The following is a 21,353-nucleotide window of genomic DNA, read 5'->3' as shown; positions in this document are numbered from 1 at the left end:
AACAGTTATGAAAGCAATCTTAATACATTTGACAACATTTACCATTCCATAAAATTCAAATCTCAACTGAACTTGAACTAATCCATAAAAGAGCTAGAAGGGAACAAGAAAAAGGAAGACAAATCCAACCGATGAACATCATTAGAACTATCCAAATATATTGCTGTTTTGTGGAAATGAGATATAGGCAGCTCATGAGAACCAGGAGGTAATTGCAACATTCCATGATAAGAAAAGGTTTGTATACATCATATTTTGGTAAAAACTTTTGACAATTCCAAGCGTAGAACACTTATTCCTACAAAACTGAATGGGCTGCATTTCCCTCTTAACAACGTTCGTGTTCGCATCACTAATCAAAAATATGCAACCATAGCACTAACGCACAAAATACATCAGACCTATCACCGTTTCTATGATTAGCACTCTTCAGTTTCTGCATCGACCAAGGACTTGACCTTCAGCTATTCAGACAGTTACACCGCCGATCCTCGCAGAAACCTATCAGGAGTCGTCGCATCAGGTTGCTGATCGCAATTTCTGCAGCCACGACTCCGAATAGCGGATAGCAGCAGCAACAGCTTAGGTTCAGAGGGATTATTGGTCTTGCGAATATCAGGCCAGTGAACTCTGAACGTACTCCAGTGCCTTCTGCTTTACATGCTCGATTCTTTCCTCATCACCTTGCGACTTCTCATATTCCAGGTACTTCTTGAATAAAAACTGCGGAAGTTGAGCATAGTATGAGGAATCTAACATTATATTAGATTATAAAAATTATATTAGATTATAAAAAGAATGCTAGTAAAGAGACATGTTTGGGAATCTGACAAGGAAATAACCTATATAAATGCCAAGCATGACCACGAAAATTCTTGATGTATAAATATAAGGTTGGTTAGCCAATAAACAAGTAATTCAGGAAAACCTTCTTATGAGGGAAAAAGAAACAAGGAAAAAGAAACAAATCAGTAACCGATGTGCTACAGTTAACTGCTCCACCCGATTAATTAAACCAAGCCTGTACCACTCAGCTCTGGATTACATTTCTCAGAAACAAACTGTATTTTTCTAGGAATCAAATATATCTGAACATAAAAAAACCATTGAGATTAGGTATATCCGAACATAAAAAAAAACCATTGAGATTAAGCCAAACCTTCATCTTTTTTGGAGGAAGACTAAGGCATGTTACTCTCTCAAATAATGCCCGTATAATTTCCGTATCACCAAGGCGAATTTCCTACAAGAGATCAAAGCTTGTCAATCAAATTGTATAATTCTTCAAGATAACAGTTTACAAATGTTTGATTACTTGGTCTAGGTAAACACTCCAAAGATCTGTTCTTTTAGGGTACTCTCTTAAGATCAGTTCAAATCTGGATCTCCCTTCCTCAGGCACTCCACACTTGAACTCCAGGATAGCAGTCTGCGATAGGAACTTTCTACGCTTGCTCTGAGGTAGACTTAGAAGTGCACGCTTCACTATCAATTTGATGCACTCAACATCCTTGCTTTGCTTGAGGGACAATTGAATACAGCGCAACCAAATCTACAGTTATACCACAAGTCAAAAATTTGCTCCAGACAAGAATTTAGGAAAGCAGCACACTAACCTTGCAGGAAGTTTTGAATCTCTTCGTCATTCTATCAAGAAGTTCATCTGCTAGTGTGTATTGTTCTGTCCTCTCATACATTGCAAGAAGAGCCAAGTGCACCTTTTTGGGATCACAATACTGCAAGGCTCTTTGGAATATCTTCTTGACAGCATCCTGACATATATCAACAATAAATCAGTATAGTCAAAATGGCACAAGAGAATAAATAGTATCATTTTGAGCATTACCTCCCTTGGACTGCCATATTCATTTTCCAGATTAAAATATGCTACCCAAACATTAAGTTTCTCCTCCTCTTCTCTGATGTTTATTGTTCTCAAAGCCCTAATGAAATTCAACAATACCATAAGATGAAAACATTCATACAAAACAGCATAAAAGGTTCAAATAAAAGTTTCAGGAAGGGAAAAAAATGTTGCACCTCTTCTCAGGAGAAATGGTGGCAAGTGGAATTTTTTTCAGGGAAAAATAATTGAAGCTTCATCAGGAAATAAAATTTGGATAGAAATATATCTCAGAAAACATTGAAGTTCCACTTAGCAGTGTTAACAGAAACTTCGGAAATAATTCATTTGAGAAAAAAATTTTCTACACAAAATAATTTAGAAGTCCAAAACATTTAGCCAAATTTTGTATATCCAATCACATTATTCAAAACAATATTGACAACAGTAGTTCCCAGATTGCGAACGAACCTTTCCGCCACTGCACGGGCCTTATCAACATCTGCTAGGTCTAACAAAAATGCCATGTAGTTTATCCAGACGAAGCTACTGTTTGGAGAGCTCCTAACCAACTTCTCGAATTCATCTGGAGTCTGGGGTATATCTCTTTGTAAAGCCCTTTCCTCCAAGGCACTGATTTCTAATTCTCTGAAATAACAAATACAAGGATGTAAAAGTCTGGAGTCTTTAAGTCCGAAGGTTTGTGGAAATTAAAAGATATAGATAAACATATGACAACCTTTGTTTTCTCGCCTTCTCCTTCAACCTTTTGTTGCTCTTTTTATCATCTACTTCAGTTCCATTAGCAATTTCTTGACCTTTATTATCATTCTCTTGGTCTGAACCTTCAGATTCATCCAAGGAGACCTGGAGTGGCAGCACTGAAGCCCTGGATTCTGGTTTCGGAAGAACTAACGCATGGTTCCGATCTCTACCCATCACAGGATTACGACTGATTTCCTCAGGAACTATTTCGTCATCCTCATCATCACTTGTATCACCCGTAGAATCAGGTCCGATGTAAGATTTCTTCATTCCAATGGATACTCGATGCCGTTCCTCATCAATCTACATGCAAAAAAGAGCAGAACGAATTTTAAAATGGCAATACAGAAGGCAGAATACTATTATGATAAGAGGTAAATTTTGCAAAGCCATCAAATGCAGCAGGTAACTAGCCCGTTGTCCAAAACAAAGGACAAAACTTGCCTTCAAAATTTTGGCTTTAACCTTATCACCAGCTTTGTGGCAAGAATGAATATCAAGGACTGGTTCATCAGAAAGTTCTGATACATGGCACAATGCCACCTACAAGCAAAGATCCATATAAGGTACTGATTTCAAACAACATTTGTGTGTGGTCTCAAAAAAGACAGCACATACCAATTCACTGCCCTGAATTGTCACAAATAGTCCAAAGGATTCTACCCTCTTAACTTGACCAGCAATTATGTCCCCAACATGCAGATCGCTGTAACTAATATCATCTGATTTTTGAGATTTGCTACCAGTATTCTTCCTAAGTGATACCTCAACTTTCCCTGATTGTGGTTCTGAGGACAAGACCCTGCATTTTTTTTTTAAAAAAAAAAAAAGATTCAAGACAACACTATTAAGTTCTATATAAAATTTGTAAATGACCAGATCTCACCTTCCATGTACAAGCAGTCCAACTGGGAAATCGTTTTGAGGATTTTCCACATATTCATCAGATAAATTTGACAGAATAATCCTAGCCTCAATAGTCCGAGAAACCATAATGAAACATCCTTTCGAATTCACGCTCTTCACATAGCCCTATGAATATTACCACGCAGCACATTACTCCATATAGAAGATACATCTATGCTAAAATGTAAAAGAAAATAACAATCACTACATTCTTTCAGCATACAACACTGGAAACTGTTTCCACACTGAAGTTTTTAAGTCTAAAAAAAATGTAGTTAATATCCAGTAATTATTTGTGGATTATTACTGAATACATGCCAAGTAAGTTGGAAAATACATCTTACATAAAGTTCAAAAACTGTTTACAGCTTTTCAATGAATAAAGGCAAAATACAGACTTATATTTTTAGAGCAACAGGATGATCAACCATGTGCCTTTGCACACTACTTTGAGCTCATCATACAAATTTTTCGAACAAAATCTAGTTATTCAAAATAAGGTAAGAAAATACCTTAACCTCTGTTCCCGGGCACAGGTCATTGATCTTCTCAAATCGGGAGGTACGAATTCTCCTGCAAAACAGATATGTTAAACATACATTAGTAGGTATGATACATTCTAAAAAACCTAAACTGTCCAATGATCAGGCCTGCTTAAAATATGCAAGAGTGGGTTGGGATTTTGTTTCCATAAGATACACAACTCCCCCCATCCAAAATGATAGTTGTCACCAGGCAGCAATAGTGCGTGACTGCGTGTAATGCCATGGATCCAATTAACCCTTGATATTAAGGTATGTTTGGAAACCCTTGATATTAAGACATGTGAATTTCAGCAAAAGAGAGATATTAAGCATAAATGAAAAGTCTGCTTGTCAATTTCTTATAAATAAACAAATACATTCACAATCTAGCACTTACGAATCATCAAACAATCTTCTTGACTGGTTAGAATTTGCGCACATTGATGAGCGAAGTGATAGATCAACTCTGACAGACCCTTCTGATGAACGGCTTACATCCAGGACCTTACACTTCACAAACTGACCTTCATGAAATCCAGATATGGGTTCTTGCACCCATGAATCAACAATTTCAGTATAATGAACCCTTCCATGAAGATGAGGTCCAATCTGGATGACAAGCCCACCAACACCAGGTAGAATCTTTTGAATACGTCCACCAATGATATCTCCTTGTTTTGTATGTTCAACAGTAGCAGAGAGTGGTTTTTGTGTTTCGCCTATATTCTCTGGCAAACTCTGACTGTCAAGTGCTTTCAGTCTCAACAACCGTTTCTCCCTGTTCACACCAATAATGCGTCCTTTCACTGCCTGGCCAACACTATAGCGCTGTTGGAACTTTTCTAGTTCACCAGGCTCAGCTGAACTATCAAGAATAAATAAATGGGCCATAACATCTCTTGATACAGTTAACCAGATCCATTCTCTATCCACCTTGACAACATAAGCATGCACAATGCCACCAATTGAATGCCTTAATTCTGCTTTAGGAGGAGTAAAGTCTTCTAACCCTCCTGTTGTTACATGGTTCCAGTAAAACTTAAGTTATAACAAATCATAAGAGAGCAAAAAGGATGTGCAAGTTATACAGCAGGTAATAGAAATACGTTGACAAAAAAAAAATCCTATTGAATAATTAAAAAGGAAGTTGTAACAACTATACAGTATGTTTTTTGTACGTTTGTATTATGGCAAAAAAAAGACTCCAGATTACCTTGAAGCAAAGATGGTCTAATTGATAGTTCCCATTTGGAATTTTTGCCACCTTTTCCTGAATGTTCAGCCTCAGCAACGATTCTCGCTTGGACACTTCGCCCAATTTGGAGTTCACTAAAAGGGCAATCATTGGAATCATCATCAAATACCTGAAAAAATGTATCACTAATCAGCGACTTAGCAATGTTAAGGAAAGTATATCAAATAAAGTCCAACATTTACCTCGGTAATATGAATTCTCCCATGAAGATTGGAACCAAATTTTAGAAGAAGTTCAAGTGGCTTGATATCAATAATCTATGGCCAAAAACAATATGTAAGTAAAAAGGTCGAACAACATGCAGCAAAGAGTTATGAGTTGTACAAAAAGAGTTGAACCTCTGCTTCAACAAGTGATCCAACTTTGAAGTCACTTTTCTTCTTTGCTCTTTTGGAACTGCTAACACTAGAATTCTTGCCTGATGCTTTTGGTAGTAGGAGAAGTCTTCCTGTCGGACCAGAACTTGGCATACTTCCAACAACAACAGTAATGCTTCAACCAAAAAAAATCGAATAAGAAAAATTAGTGGAAGAAATTACTCATAGCGGGAACTGTATGCATGCAACCTGACTGCCTCAGAAGGAACATCATCTAATTCTAAGATTTGTTTTCCTCGGACACATCAAATTATCTATGGTTATTAAACCAAGTGACCAGAGAAACTAATATTCTGATCTTTGATGAATAATGTGTGGGTGCTACAATGTGCCATGATTGCACTTGTATCAAGCCTAGACAGTAACTTAGTGTGCACAATCTCATCGGGATAAAAACCAGGTTCAGGCATGTGTTAAGCACAGATAATGTTTTGTTGTATATCCAGCTAAAATTGAGCTCAATGTCAAGGCTAAACCGTGGAAGTTTCAACCATGAAGCAAGCATAGCTCATTCACGATTGGGTTAGCTATACAGCTAGATGGAGGGATGCCGTTAGACAGGTTATGAGTTATGACTATTCTCAAAAGGATGACGTTTTGGACAGTCGGCAAATTCCAATGCACGTGTTATCATTACCATTTCAAAGTGTAACCATACAGAAGAGTTTTTAGTAACAATTCTACTAATATAATTTTTATATTTCAAATCCTTTTCTTTTTTTGCATTTATTAACATTTAAACTTTTGAGATTTGACTTCACGCATTCTAAGACGTCATCCTTTTGAGAACAGAGACAGTACCTTCAGTAAGGTATAAAAATCTATCAGCAGCTATCTAGGACCATCATAAAAGTTTTTACCCCTACAAGCAAGAATGAGTAGCCCTGGAAGACTCGAACCTGACAGACTTAACAAGTACTAAAACAACAAAGCGATATTCTAAAATTAATTCGCAAAAAATTACCGCTGTCCATTTTCATAGTTGCAGCAAGGAAGTAGTTGTGAGTTGTAATCCATCAGTGGTGCAAAACCTATTGCATAATTATACTCAGGGATGGAAAGAACCTACATTGATCAAGACAACCAAAAAAGTAAGGTGCAATAGATCTTTTGTGCAGCTGTAAACTTGTTAACTTGTTACAATGACAAGAGTAATTTGCACACCACATGACTCTCTTTGACTATCTCCACTATTGCATTCACTTCCTCATGTAGCTCCAAGTCCATAACTGCAGCTCTGTGACGTTTCTGAGTATAACAGAAGAAGAAGAACTTATAGTTTGTATAATATGCTAATCAGTAAAAATACAGAAGTTGGAAGTGTATGTAACATCCAGTATTGGCACCAAAGAAACTGAAACTGGCAAGTTAGCGGATTAGCAAACTGAATAACCATGCAAAGTTGAAGACAAGCTGCACAGGAATAGACAGAATAGCAAAAAAAAAAAAAAAAAACAAAAAAAAAAAAAAAAAAAAAACCTCCAATACAATTCTGTGCAGGAAAACAAATGACTAAATGGCAATGGCAAAGAAAAACAAAAAAATCTTTTAGAGGGCAGGCAACTTCTAAGTTCTAACCAGACTGTATATTATTGAGCATTTCAGCAACGTGCATGTTAACATTACCTTCTTTTTTCCAACTTTGCTGACACTGCGAACAAGTTCTGATTTAAGGGATATATTAACAACTCCATCAGATAAATCAATAACAAGACCCTTCACAGAAGAGCCCACTTCTACACTACTGTCACCAACTGCAAAGAAAAAGGAAAAGAAGTTTGGTACTGATCTAATCAGTGAAAACAAAAGGCAACACAACAAGAAAGTGAGATACATACGTTGATGATGTTCAATTAAACCGACAACATCCGGATGGCTTTGGAAGTTCAGGATAACGCCATATTCTTCGATCGCTCCCACCTCCCCTTCCACCAAGTTACCAATGGCAAAAGTGTTCAACCAGTCATGGAAAGAACTACTTGGATCTGAATACTTCAGTTCTGTGATCTACATAAAAAAAAGGCAGACACCATTTGTAAGTGTAAAACTTGAAACATCACCAAATAATGAGATTTGTGTCTCCGAGAAGAGAAAATAGAATGGGGTTCCTATTCATCAGGTGACTGAAAAATTGCTAATCCAGATACTTTATCATCGGATGAAAATCTAACCACTCTATCGCTCCCCTGATTTATTACATACAAACAAGTAACAACACTCCTTGGATAAAGACCGAAACAATTAATTATTCAAAGTTTCTAACCTAGACACAAAGATTAAAAAGAAATTCAAACCTAAAAGTAGACCCAAAAAGAAGAAACAATTTTGAGCATAGAATTGTTAGCACCCAGTTTGCCCGAGGGCGCCATCACAGCAAACGAGGGAGCAGCAAGCAAGCAGATAAGAGCAGCAGCAGCAGCAAGGAGCCCTGGCGGCGGCAGCAGCACAAGGCAGAGAGTGTAGCGGCAGCGGCAGCAGCAGCAGAGGGCACGGAGGGTGACGGCAACTCCAGGTCCTGCGTCAGCGAGGCAGCAGCAGGCGTCAAGGCGAGAAAGGCGGCAGCAAAGGCGGGCCGTCCTGGCAGAGCCGACGCTCGAGCTCAAGGCGGAGGGCTGAGGGGCGCGGTCAGGGTCATCCTCAACTCGCTCGGTGGCCGGCAACAGCTGAGTGTGGCCGGAAATGGTGCAGATCAGCGGCGCGAGCAGAGGAGATGATACCTGCCTCGTCCACGGGCTGCGCAAGCAGAGTCAGTGGTGGCAGTGGTCGGTGATGGCTGTAGCAGGTCAGCAACGGCCGATGGCGGCTGGGGTGGAAACCCTAGCCCTAAACCATGGGCTCTGATACCATGTTATTGACTTGGATTACAATGGGCCAATTGGGCCAACAGGTATACAAACAAGGCTGTACAATATGCAGGAAACACTCTCTAGAAAGGAGAAAATACACCACTAGCTATGCATACATCTAACAAGCATATCCTGTTTAAGATGACTGATAAGAAATTCCAGGAGAGTGAATTAGCAAAACTGATCAGAACACTGAAGCAACAGGGCAACAAGTTCCTTATCAAACAGATAGCTCCAAATTGTGTGATATCTTAAACCTTCATTCAATGGTATCCTAGCTGTGAAATTTTGATGTATTCACTAAATTTAGATCACCTGATCGCCTGCGATCTGGTACTATCAAAACTTACGTTGGGTGGCATGAAGACCAATGACAATACATTCAGAAGATCACACAATACGGTCCATGCTATGTCACAAGGTTTGCCAGGAACCCGATAGTTTGATACAATCAGAAGACTGCACAATACTATCATCCTACATGACACTTTCATTGGTGATACTTAAATTTAGTATCATGCATGATCTTGGACCTCTTGTTAAGATCTTTAGGATCGCAATATTGCAAAAATCCTATTCTGTTGCCCGCTACGTAAATAATCAAGCAGCTACCAGAAAGATGAACACAAGATTTTTCTTAAACCTAGAGTAGCAAATAGTTTGGAGTGTGACCTTCTGATCTAGAAGAAAGTATCCTTGAACAAATGAACAGTCTGCTGAAGAGCACATAGACTGCTGAAGAGAAAGCTTCACTCTGGCAGATTCTGCATTTACCTAATTAAAAGGTCAAACATTCAGATGAATGCAAGTAACATAGGATGCAAACATGGATGTACCAAAAGGGGAGTGTTATATATACATTTAGGATATGACTCCGAACGGATTGGCCAACATAGAAGGCATTGGACAGCTTTTCTACTGAACGATCAACAGCCTTCAAGAAACAATGAAGATTAGGCTTTACTGAAATTAAAAAAAAAAAAACAGCGCAGCTGAAAAATTCTTACTTTATCCTTGGGAGAAAAACCAGTTAGATGTCCAAGAAAGCGAACAAAACAACCAGCTTCTATGATGTTGCAAACATAACCCTACGTAAAAATGGATGTCAACCAATTTGCCCATAAAAAAATCCATGTGAAATTAAATAAAGAAGTCGTACATGAAATACAGATCCTGCATGCATCTGAGATATTTCTGATGGAATGTCACTTGCACAGTTGATGAGTGATTGCTTGGCTGAAAGAACTAAATTTTGCCCTTCAACATCTGCAGAGCATGGAATTTACAATGAGAAAGCCAATAATTAGTCGTGTGAAGCAATGTGTATGAAGGGGAAAAAGTGCATCAGGAAGGATCTATAAACAATAATATATTGTAATGTGAACACAATATATGCAGACCAAGATTTGCTGTGTGCATAGTGTAACACAGATTATAGGACCAATTTATTTATCATGAACCAAACTTGTGCTTTTCTACTCTTGATATACAGGTTTATATTTGTACATTCTACACTAGAAAGAGAACATGTGCATGTTTGCCCCTTAGTTGACATTAGTTTGACAGAGGGATACAATTGTCAACTATGAAAACGTTACCGAGAACTAAGAGCTCGCTGAACTCATGGCCAGGCTTCAACAAATTCTTCAGTTGAGCAGCTTGACCTGATTGAAAACAGGTTGATGGTAAGTTCAACATAACAGAAGCGATGTATTAATGAAAAATAAATCACATCTTATCCATGTGGTGAGTGTCTAAGGGAAAGAGAGTTTCCTCGTGCAAACAAATATACGTAAAGTGTAGAATACAAAAAAAGAACAAGGACATACCACGATGGTCTGCTAGATGTTCATTAAGTATTGATCCCTTGCAGAAGCCATTTACACTGACAACAACTGCTGCAGGAGTAAGTCGCTCCACAACACCAGATACAATACTTCCCACCTTTGGGGTGTCAGCTTGAATAACCCTACATGACAGAAAAGGAGAAGCAGAAAGGTGTTTTTTTATTATTATTATTTTCAGTCTATCCATAATATGAAAATTCCCAGTAAAAGGGAAAAGGGGAATTGGAAAAATGTTAAGACAGACAAACTAAGAAAAGGGTATATTAAAAACCAAATGAACCAAGCAAAATACTGTGCCTCATGTAGTATAGGCATATAGTTGTAGATCAACTAAGAGTAGGAAGTTCCATTAATCGCATTAAACGGAATTTCACAGGTTGAAATAGACAAATGGCTAAATTGAAATATACAACTAAGAGTAGGAAGTTCCATTAATCGCATTAAACGGAATTTCACAGGTTGAAATAGACAAATGGCTAAATTGAAATATACAATATAACATATCTATACTCCTTTAAAAGGGAGTAGTGGTGGTGGTGAGTGGTGAATTTGCCACCACCCCACCACCAACTCTCTATTACGAGTCATTTTTCATTTCCTTGCATCCACAGTGGCTTAATACTCAGATTGCCATGAACAAAAATGACTTCAAAAAATTGTTGCCTGTTTTCTTGGTTTTGAGAGGGTGCTATATTTCTTTGTTTTGTGCACAGGTCAAAATAAAGGGGCAGCAAGATGAAACTTGGAAGAGGATATGACAGGACATGGTTGCATGGACATCAAGCCTGGTGAAAATCCATAGCTCAAGGCGTTCACAATATTTAACGATGATTATTTCATTATTTTCTCCCTGGCGATCCAACCCATAAAAGAAAAACATACTACAGAGCCAACAAAAATAATCTGTTTCTCCTCCAATCATCATACCCATATTTTGACAGATGCTAGAAGCACAGAGTCTTTACTTTGTTCAGTATGGAATGATATTGCCAAAAAAGAATTTAAAAAAAAACATCACAAAATAACTCCATTGTCATCTTACTATAGTAATCATACAAGTCTCTAAGTGGACATCATCATATTGACAAGACTAGAAAACCTTATAAAAAGACAACAGAAAGATTATAGGAAATGTTGAATCTAACAAGGAACTATGTATAATTCCACATATTCAAGGTGGAAAAAATACACCAGCTACTTGTCATCACATAAAAAAAAAGCAAACCAAGACTGGAAATAAAAGAACAACAGAAGGCACTCATTTATCATATAAAAAGAGGAAGAGAAAGGTGCTTACCTATTTGTAGATATCAGAAAAGTAACATTTATTTTCCTTGAAGCAGGGACTACACTCACAACTCTGCATTTGACCACTTGACCAACGTGGTAAACATTTTCAGCTTCAGTACCTGGCTCTAATCCAAGCTCAGATCTAGCACAATTTCACAAGGAATGGGAAAACGAAATGTTTCAGAACCATGTTCCATTAATAGCTAGTTAATAACAATAGAAGATAGCACTCATAAAAAGTTGAATTCACTAAACACAGACACACATGGAAGTCTGAACTAATGTATTCAAAGGTTTGAGATTAACCTGCTAACAAAACCCTGAACTCCATTGTAGAATTTCACAAAGCAGCCATGCTTTTCAATTTTAGTAATCCATCCATGCGTCAATAAACCAATCTTAGCATCAGCATATGAGGCCAATACATCAAGTTTTGATTTGACCTGAACAGAGTACAGAATTTCATCATTGAACTCACACCAGGACAAACCGAAGCAATGCACTAAAAAAGACTGTAACATCTAGATTGAATTGTCTTCTTTATAAAATAATTAGGAGAAATCTGAAGAATGATATTCCATCATGCTCTAGACTACACAAGAAAATGCGGTAAATAGAAATATCCTAGGGCGGACAGGGAAGGTACCAGAGATTTCTTGAATGTCACTGTTATTCTCTTGGATTTGCAACCCAAAACACGGAAAGTTAATTCAACTCCAACCTACATAAAGAAACACAAAAAAAATGAAGTGTCATTCATGGACATATTAGGCTTGTCATATGGCAATTCCATAGTGTAAGCGAAAAAAAAAGGGAAACAACAAAAATGCAGTAGCACCTTAAACTTCTTCGGCGGTTTTACAACATGTTCTAACTCAGACATGTGTGGAAGTGGGCAAAGTGCTTTCACGCCACTCGAAAACTGCACAATTGCACCAAAAGGCTCAACAGTAACAACCTTAGCCCTTACTACCATTCCTGGCTTAACATCAGCATGAGTGAAAACAGACCCTTCAAAAGCACTTTCCTGCAAATAGAAAGAAAAATTGAGCATTCTGAGTACATCAATTTTACCCCAATTCATGATAATTTGATCAAATATATCTGAAAGGAACTGCAATATAATTAAATTGAATGGACAAATAGGTAAATGTTGTTTTGGGGTTAAAGCCGCACACCATTCATTTTTTTTTCAACTTCTTGGCATTCCAAGTGCCATGCTTTGACAATAGCATATGCAAATGATGGAAAACGATAAGCAAACTGCATATGGAAGTGCATAAGGTGATAATTTAACGAGTTAAAAAGGAGTCAGGTGAATTAAATTTTATTTTGCAAGGGTATGTGACCCTTATTGAGCAAAAAGCCCAAGTACACATATAATAATAATAATAATAATAATAATAATAATAATAATAATAATAATAATAATAATAATAATAATAATAATAATAATAATAAAAGAGCAGCTTGTAATGAATGGACTGGACTACCAGTATACTAAACAGCATTACAGAAACAAACATGATTACTTCAATCAAATCACCACCCATGATTCAACTGATCCATATTTTTTGCAGCAAAGTTGATATTTCAAACAATGCAGCTTTACTGAATAAATCCAAGCATGGTGTATATATACATGTTCAATAAGACAAATTATCAGTGAACTAATCATTTTAACCAAACAAACTGCCAGTAGCAACTTAGTTAATGCCTTATGTGGAATAGAATTGCAGAATACGTTCGATGATAAGAGTGTTAAAAAGATTGGATAAACCAAGTGGGTACTAAGAAAATATATTTCGGATCTGCAATGAGCTGCCGAGTAAGAACAAATGCTGTCAAGTTTGAAGTATTTCAAATTCAAACATAAATCATGACTTAAAACTAAACAGGATCTGCATTTAAAAACACTTGTAACGAAAACCTCCACTAAGAAAACTAAGTGATGAGACAAGATGCACTTACTTTTAGCGTGCCTATTGCAACTCCTTCAAGATGTCGCACTCCAAGCACACGGACACGTGCCATGCTACCTTCTTTAAACTTCTTCTCCACATTTTTCACATCTTTGTCTGAGACATCATGTATCTGAAGATATATTTGAAAATATAATGTGAAACCCTCATAGGCCAATCAATGATGATGATGTTAACAACGGAGCATTCAATAAAGTGACATACACTAACAAACCCAGGTGATGGAGTTGGAGAAGGTATTTCAAGAAAAAGACCAGCCCTTTTATCCATCCTCAAAACACGTGCTTTGTCGTAGATTTCTCCAGCTTTAACGTTCTGACAAATGGGAAAAACAATTATCACAAAAGATAAAGACTGTGAGTCCAGGACAGAATAGCTCATGTAACTATATTTGACTAAAGCCAACTTTATAGGCATAACGATAAATTGAAAAAGTGAAAACTTACAATAGAGGGTACTTTAAGGCGAAGTAACTGTTGATTTAATGTAAGTCCAACTGCCCTTGTTGACGGATCAACAAATAATATCCGAGCATTTACCTGTGGATTATAGCCTAAAGGTTAAAAGGGGAACAAGAAGTTTTTTTAAAATGTCTACAGCAGTAACCAAACTGTTGACAGCAAGAAATTGATCCAGAACTGAACAAACTTAAATGGAATATAGGGCCATAGTGGATATCATCATGCAGACTAGTGTTATCTGATCATCCGATTAATTCTGATTAATCGTCCTGATTGGTCCCCAAACTCCGGTCAGGGACATTCATTTGATCAGCTCGATCAGAAATCTGATCATCCAATTAATCGTCGACCAAGCGTAGTTAATCGTCCGACCAGAGCACCTATCAATCACTTTTAGAACAAGTGTTCGGTTTTAGTTATGAATAATGTGCTACTACTGCTGGTTGCTTTATACTGTGATTGCTTTGTACTAGAGCAAGTAAGTGACCATCTTACCATCACTTATTAGTATTGTGATTGCTTTATACTATGCAATATATAGAATATAGGTTCTGGTATACATAGTACCAATCAGGTCAATTAATCGAGGCTGATCAACGATTAATCGTCCTGATCGGTCCCTTGGAGATCAGGATCGATCAGCGATCAGATAACATTGATGCAGATTTGAAAAATAAACTACAAGCATGTTTTTGACATGTTCAAATGTTGTGACCTCGTTTCCATGAATGAAGGTTGTATGGGTGGGATCATAAGGGTCCTAGCCAAGTGTACTGGTGCCGTAGAAGGATAGGAAGATGCATGGGATAGAAAAGGAAATATTTCTTTTTTTCTTGTTATCCACTTAGATGACCAGCCTCTCCTCAGATAGAGGATTGCCCATAAAAATCAGGAACTAACAATAGCAATACTATCTAATATGGAATGTAATCAAATAACTAATCCAACCACTAAGGGGATCATCATCTTCTAAACTTGTTCAGATGGGCCAGATATCTCTAGCGCTGCTGCTACTGCTACCACATCTAACAAATAAGGAATCATCATCACTAATTTCCAGCCAAGCATATTTTTTAATTATTAGAAGAACTATGCAGACAGATGACTGTCAAAGTTTCTCACTGCAAACGAAGAAAAGAAACAGCACAAAAAACAGAATAGTTAACAAACAATGTAGAATTGTAGATTTCAAAAGGACGATAGCATGAGTAAGAAGAACTGTGATACTGCAAGTGGGTATAAGCATCTATCTCATTCACATAAAAAGAAATGTTAGACATGTGCCAATACTTTAGACATCATAGTCACAAAATGATCAATATTACGAGAAATTACTGAATACCTTCTTATTCTTAATGTAATCGTCTTTCCAGCTACCAGAGGGGAAGGAGTTGGACAAATTAAAAATATCGGCCTGATAAAATAATACAGTGTAAAATTTTAAACAAGAGTACTATTGAACAAAAGAAAAGTGAAGCTAAAAGAGTTAATTAAAATACTGAGATGCTTAGAAGAACTTACTGTTCCTGTGAAATAAGTAAGAAATGATAACATAACTCCATTTTCGAGGACTGAATGAACACGTGCATTGACCATCATGCCAGGAATTAAATGATCAATAGAAAGGCCTTTCAGATCTTTAATCTAGATAGAAACAACAGTACAAATAAGTGATAACTGATATAAGGAACAAAAAAGTAAGGACACTGGTCAATAATTATTCAACATACAATAGATTTAGAAAGCAAATCTTCGTCAGAACTCAAGTGAACAATTTCCCGAGCTTTATCAATTGCCTTCACAACACACTGTATAAGTTGTCCACTCTCAATCTTCGCGCTTTCTGTAAAAGATTACCAGTTAATCAACTCCTAAGTATTTCCCCAAAGGAGCATCATGATCAGCACATGACCTCAATGGAGAAAAACAAAGAGAAATGTTTGTATATACAGATACAGTAAACAAGTGCAGGAAACGAGACGGCTACAATAACCAAATACCATTAGAACAAAGCATGCAGATTGTTGGTGTTTTCTCACAAATGTGAATGTTGCAATTCTTGTGAAATTACAAGCAACTATACAGTACAGCTACCAACTACAAAGAAGCTTCAAAATTGCTAAACCTGACAGTACGCTAAAGCACTTTTAGCAATCCAAGTAGCTGCTATTACAGGTTTAGAACAGTAACTAGGTGCAGCATAAAATGCAATGTTGTCCAAGTGTGTGTATGTGTGTAATCTAATATCTGATTAGCCACAGATTGTGCCTACCTCTGTCAGCCTTTGGCATGAAACCACTAAAGGAGGATACTCCAAAATGAAGAATGTAACCATGATCCTCAATACTTTTCACTTGGGCGGTGAGTACCTACGAATTAACATGCATAAGGAAAATTTTCATATTAATACTGTCCTTTCGAGATAACTAAACTGATAAGGCATCAGCACCAGGGTGAGTAGACGATACCATTCCATCCTGGATAGCATCCAGAGAAAGGCCTTTATATATCCGGCTCAATCGTAAGGATAACCAAACACGCTTGTTTACTTTTCCTTCCTTATTATCATCATCAACTCTTAAAACTATACAAGGAACGAGCTGCCCAACATGAACAACATCTGCACATATACTGCCCTCACTATCCTGCAAAGGAACACAAGTTGCTAACAATGAGAAATCATAACTAAAATAAATGCCAGTATCAGTTGGATTTATTGATGGCAACGTGCAGATAGGACAACAATAAAGCCTATTGACATTAAAGGAATGAGAGTTTTAAGCTATCCAATACCTTACGAGTTTCTTGCGAAGTAATGTCATGCACTTCCTCTGATCGAACAAACCCTCTCATTCCACCAGGTAGACTTACAACAATGTCTTTTTGGTTAACTTCAATTACAACACCCCATAGCTTCATATTTGGTGAAATATTCTGACAAAAGAAGAAAATATATTTGTCATGCGCTCATGGCTACTTCTTCAAAACAGCAATACTATATCTAAAAATTTCTCAATGAGAATAACAGTTCCCATGACCAACTTGTACTTCTAATATACATGTTCCATGATTTATTGTTGCAGATCAAATCATCAAACAGAAAACATAGTTGGCAAATTAATCAGACCATTTTACTAAAAGAAACAAGAAGGCCCTTAGTTTCCCCTCTTTTGCATGTTTCATGAATTTCAAGTTAACAAAACTACATGGTTATAGTGCTATAACTCAATACAACTGTAGCCACATGACCACATCTAACCTAACGCACTCGTTCAAAAGGGGCCAAGGACATCATGGTGCCTATGTAAAGTTATGAACATGAGAATGTGTTGTGCGCACTACATCATCTTAATATACACACAGTTTAAGTTCATGCAATATATCCCCACAACAGCAACTGGAATTACTAGAGTAGGGGGGAGACATTTTTTTTCAGGGATCATTCATTAAGATGGATGGGCTGGGCCAATGGCATGTGTGACAATTGTTGCAAGCCCAACAACTGTCATAGCACTGAGACATGTTTGTTCTCATGAGCTATGTTAGACCAAACAAGCCATATCCAATTATTGTCCATACAAACTGATCAAAGCAGATCTAAAAGTCAAGATCAAAACAAGAGCTGAAAGTAAGTCAAGTTAATGTAGAATAAGGACGGCAACAAATAGATAATTAGTAGTGGCTGCATGCCAAGTATGCCAACGTAATGAACATGTTATCCATCCAAATATTTAGTGTTTCAATTGAATCGAGTATGGTGCAATGCTAATGGCTGAACAATCTGGCTATTTCCCAGACAGCTGAGATAAAAAGTGTCATTTGCGCATCCTGTAATGTGGACATAGGTGGTGAGGGGAACAGCAAAGAAGTGATGGAACATAAGTCTGATGTCACAAACTGCATAATTAACTTCCTGACAATCTTTTTCGTAGTTGATAAAATTGTGTTCTAGGGAAGGTAAGGTGATTGGTAACATAAAATGAATAAATGGAAACCTTCTCCTTTTATTGACACAGAATAAATGGAAAGTTTGGCTTCAAGTCAGTTTGACACTATGTTTCTTGGGCCATCCTAATCTAGCATCGCAAGAAAGGATAAACTTGCTGCAGTTCATTCATAATGTAGAGGTACCTTTGAGATACAAAATGCAATAGACCCTAAAGCTTTGCATTTGGCTCAAGAAAAAACATATAAATGACATATAGTGGGAATGTTCAAAGCTGTTAGCTGGGGTTGGTACAGAGCGGTAGCTGCAAGTATTGAAACACCTCCCCATAGAATAATTGGAGAAAGGTAATACAAACATCCAGTTTAACCAATCTGGCAGGAGTTCACATTGTTCACAAGTATACAGTGATGGACTGATGGTTGGATGGACCAAATCTTCTTAAATTGCAAATTGAATATTAAATTAAACTATTGAGCTATCTAGCTCTCAAACATTGTTTTTATTTGTTCCATCTAATTGACTCATCAGCCTCAAGTGTCACGTCAGTTTCATGTACTTATCAATGGTTCGATTGACCTTCTGAACTATCAGGTGTTCTCAAATTCAGGATGCACCACAGGCTGCGAGGCATAAATGAACATCGTGATTGAACTACATATCAAGTATAGCATGTGTCCGACAACTGAGAAACTAGCAGCATACTTACATATCACAGATTAAGCTTTACAGGACGCAATGCGTTCATATAAGGTTATGCTACAACCTTCAATGTGCTAACCCTTCAATGTGCTAACCATATGCTTTGTGAACGGATCGTTGTTGATATGATGATATCTTATCATGAGCAGTAGAGAGTAAATCCAGCTACCTTTAAGGTGACGCGATTAGCGAAGCGTGGGAGCTTCCCGGTGGTAGCCCCGCCGAAGAGGCTCCCCAGGTCGTCGTCGCCACCGGCTCCCGACGAGGATGCACCCTTCCTCTTCCTCTTTCCCCTCCTCTCCTCTCTCTCGAAGTCCGCGTCCGCCTCCGCGCGCGCCTCCGCCACCTCATCCCTGCTCAGCAGGCTACGCCCTCCTGCTCACACACACAGCGCACGAACACCGCCGCACGCACGCACTGAATCAAAATTGGCACGCAGAGGCGGAGGCATACCAGAAGGACGGGGGGATTCAAAGCGAGTGGGCACCTCTCGGGAAGTCGCCGTCGTCTGCGGCGGCGGCGGCGAGGACGGCGGCGGAGTCCGGGGCCGCCGGACGCTCCTGCTGCTCCCCCTCACCCGCCACCTCCTCCTTGCGCGAGTGCTTTTTGAACTGCTTACTCTTAGGGCGCAGCTGGTCGGGCTTCCCCGATCCCTTCCCCTTCTTCCCGTCGCCGCGCGGCGCCATCGCGGGCGAGCCGGCAGCGAGAGCTAGAATTCGGGTGGAGGCGGCGGCGGCGGCCGGGGTTGCGTGCGGCGGCGCCGGCGAATGGGGGGGAGAAGGGTTTAGGTTTCAAGTGGGGGTTTTAGAGGAGAGAGGTCGCGACTCGCGAGAGCCTTTTTAGCCTCACAAGATGGCGGCCCACCTACGGAAAATGGGCCGGTATTGAGGCCTGCCTTGATCAATCAATGGCGGACCTGATGCCGAGTCTGAAATTCGTCCCTGAACGCGTCATCCGTTATTTGCTAATGTGATGCCTACATGACGTTGGCGTAGCACTAAAAGTATTAAAAAACCATGGGTTCATGAAACCCACGTGTTAGTGAATGTTTGATTAATAAAGAAAAAAAATACAACGACACCCACGTCATTAGGCCCTCTATTTATCCTCTTCTCTCCCACCGAACCCTAGCTGCTCCGAACATCAGTGACGATGGTGGTGGGGTCGTACCAGTCGGCACGGAGGAGGAAAGATGCCTTCGTGGTAGTGGAGGACGCCGGGTCCACCACCACGCGCAGGCTGGGGGCTGTCTTGGGCCGAAATTATTGGGCTATGTCTTCGCCATGCCGGGCCGAGTCGGAATCCAACTCCTACTCCAAGAAGGATGCCGACGTGGATGAAAGCCAAGTGCCCTATATATTGATCGCCCTACCTAAAAATACGTGACGGATCACACGTTGGCACGCGCATGCAACAGAGTTGCAGTCACCGGCAGGGATGGCCTCGACGGTGACGGCGGAGGGGGGCCTCGGCATCCGTGAAGGCAGAGTCACCGACGGCGCCACAAGCAGGAGGACAATGAATGCCAGGATGAGCGTGAAGCCGATGAGCCTCGGCATCGACTACACCATTCTCGAACAAGCTGATCCGCAAACACGTCGAGGAGCTGCGGCAACGGGCGCGGTGGCAACAGTTCCGCGGCTAGCCGAGATGTAGGCGCCGGCCGATGACATGCCGCCGACGTAGGGATTTCGTACGCACGCGCGACGCACATGTAGAATGTAAATTTAGGCGTGCGTCGGTGTATAAATAGTCCTAATGGTAATACATTTACACTGCATTTACATTTGACAAATTTCTTAAAAAAATATTACCAGATGTATAGATAGTCCTAATGGTAATATATCATCGCGGTTTTGACCCGCTACACCAAGAAGAAAAGGAATCAAATGTTGCACCTTTTTTATATATAGTGAATTACATTTTTGGCCAATTTTTGTTACCTAAGTTTCGGTTTGGATATCACTCTATTCAATCTTTTCAGTTTGAACTAGATATTTAACCCTTTTATCATTGTTGCACTTTGGATCACCTTAACACTTTTGTCTAGCTACATCCAGCCAGAGTTTGCACTTTCGATTTCGGTGAAATTTTCTGCGATTTCGGTAGGACCAAAATACAAAAATTTCGGTCGATATGTTGATTTTCTAGTGGGGTCCGAAATTATCAAAATTTCCGAAATTTCGAACCAAAATTACAATAGTTCCATCCAACCTCTCTTTGGATAAAGATGTGACCTGCATGTAAACAATGTTGTTAGAGGGTGAACTCCTCAAGCGGGGGACAGTGAGGCCCTCCTTCTTAGTTCGGCCAGGGGCAGCGGGTGAGAATCGAGGATTCGGTGGAAGGTGTAATGTAGAGGGGGTTGGGCCCCTTAAGAACGATGAGACAAAAGAGGTTTATACAGATTCGGACCACTGAGAAGTATAATACCCTACTCCTGTACTTGGTTGATCGAGTGGATGAACCGACTCCAGCCGGGACTCTCATCATCGTAACATGACGGGGCATGGCAGCTGGCAGGTCACACGCCGCCTAATGTGTGACAGTGCGCAGGCGCACTACCTCGGTCCCATCGGTCATTCGATTGGGCAGACGCGTTGCACATC

At 39.2% G+C, this 21,353-nt stretch overlaps 1 protein-coding gene across 1 annotated transcript; it reads right to left on the bottom strand.

Annotated features, from left to right (window-relative positions):
- Positions 1-209: 209 nt before the first annotated feature.
- LOC4342673 (rRNA biogenesis protein RRP5) lies at positions 210-19,513 on the bottom strand. Its single transcript, XM_015791744.3, has 40 exons — positions 19,232-19,513; positions 18,914-19,119; positions 16,890-17,030; positions 16,565-16,741; positions 16,369-16,465; positions 15,827-15,939; positions 15,618-15,740; positions 15,439-15,510; positions 14,082-14,174; positions 13,840-13,950; positions 13,625-13,747; positions 12,492-12,680; positions 12,300-12,374; positions 11,960-12,096; positions 11,661-11,795; positions 10,346-10,485; positions 10,115-10,180; positions 9,676-9,782; positions 9,524-9,604; positions 9,376-9,450; positions 9,189-9,290; positions 7,509-7,677; positions 7,297-7,424; positions 6,835-6,918; positions 6,635-6,735; positions 5,632-5,785; positions 5,476-5,550; positions 5,252-5,402; positions 4,436-5,051; positions 4,027-4,087; positions 3,495-3,640; positions 3,227-3,410; positions 3,053-3,151; positions 2,583-2,911; positions 2,315-2,491; positions 1,847-1,943; positions 1,617-1,772; positions 1,316-1,552; positions 1,160-1,243; positions 210-723 (listed from the first exon to the last, which is right to left on the bottom strand). The coding sequence occupies exons 1-40, from the start codon at positions 19,428-19,430 to the stop codon at positions 616-618; spliced, it is 5,718 nt and encodes a 1,905-aa protein (XP_015647230.1). The 5' UTR covers positions 19,431-19,513; the 3' UTR covers positions 210-615.
- Positions 19,514-21,353: the final 1,840 nt, after the last annotated feature.

Source organism: Oryza sativa, chromosome 7 (genome assembly GCF_034140825.1).
Source record: "Oryza sativa Japonica Group chromosome 7, ASM3414082v1".
NCBI lineage: Eukaryota > Viridiplantae > Streptophyta > Magnoliopsida > Poales > Poaceae > Oryza > Oryza sativa.
Note: the sequence above shows the minus strand (reverse complement) of the source record. Positions and strands in the feature narration are given on the sequence as shown.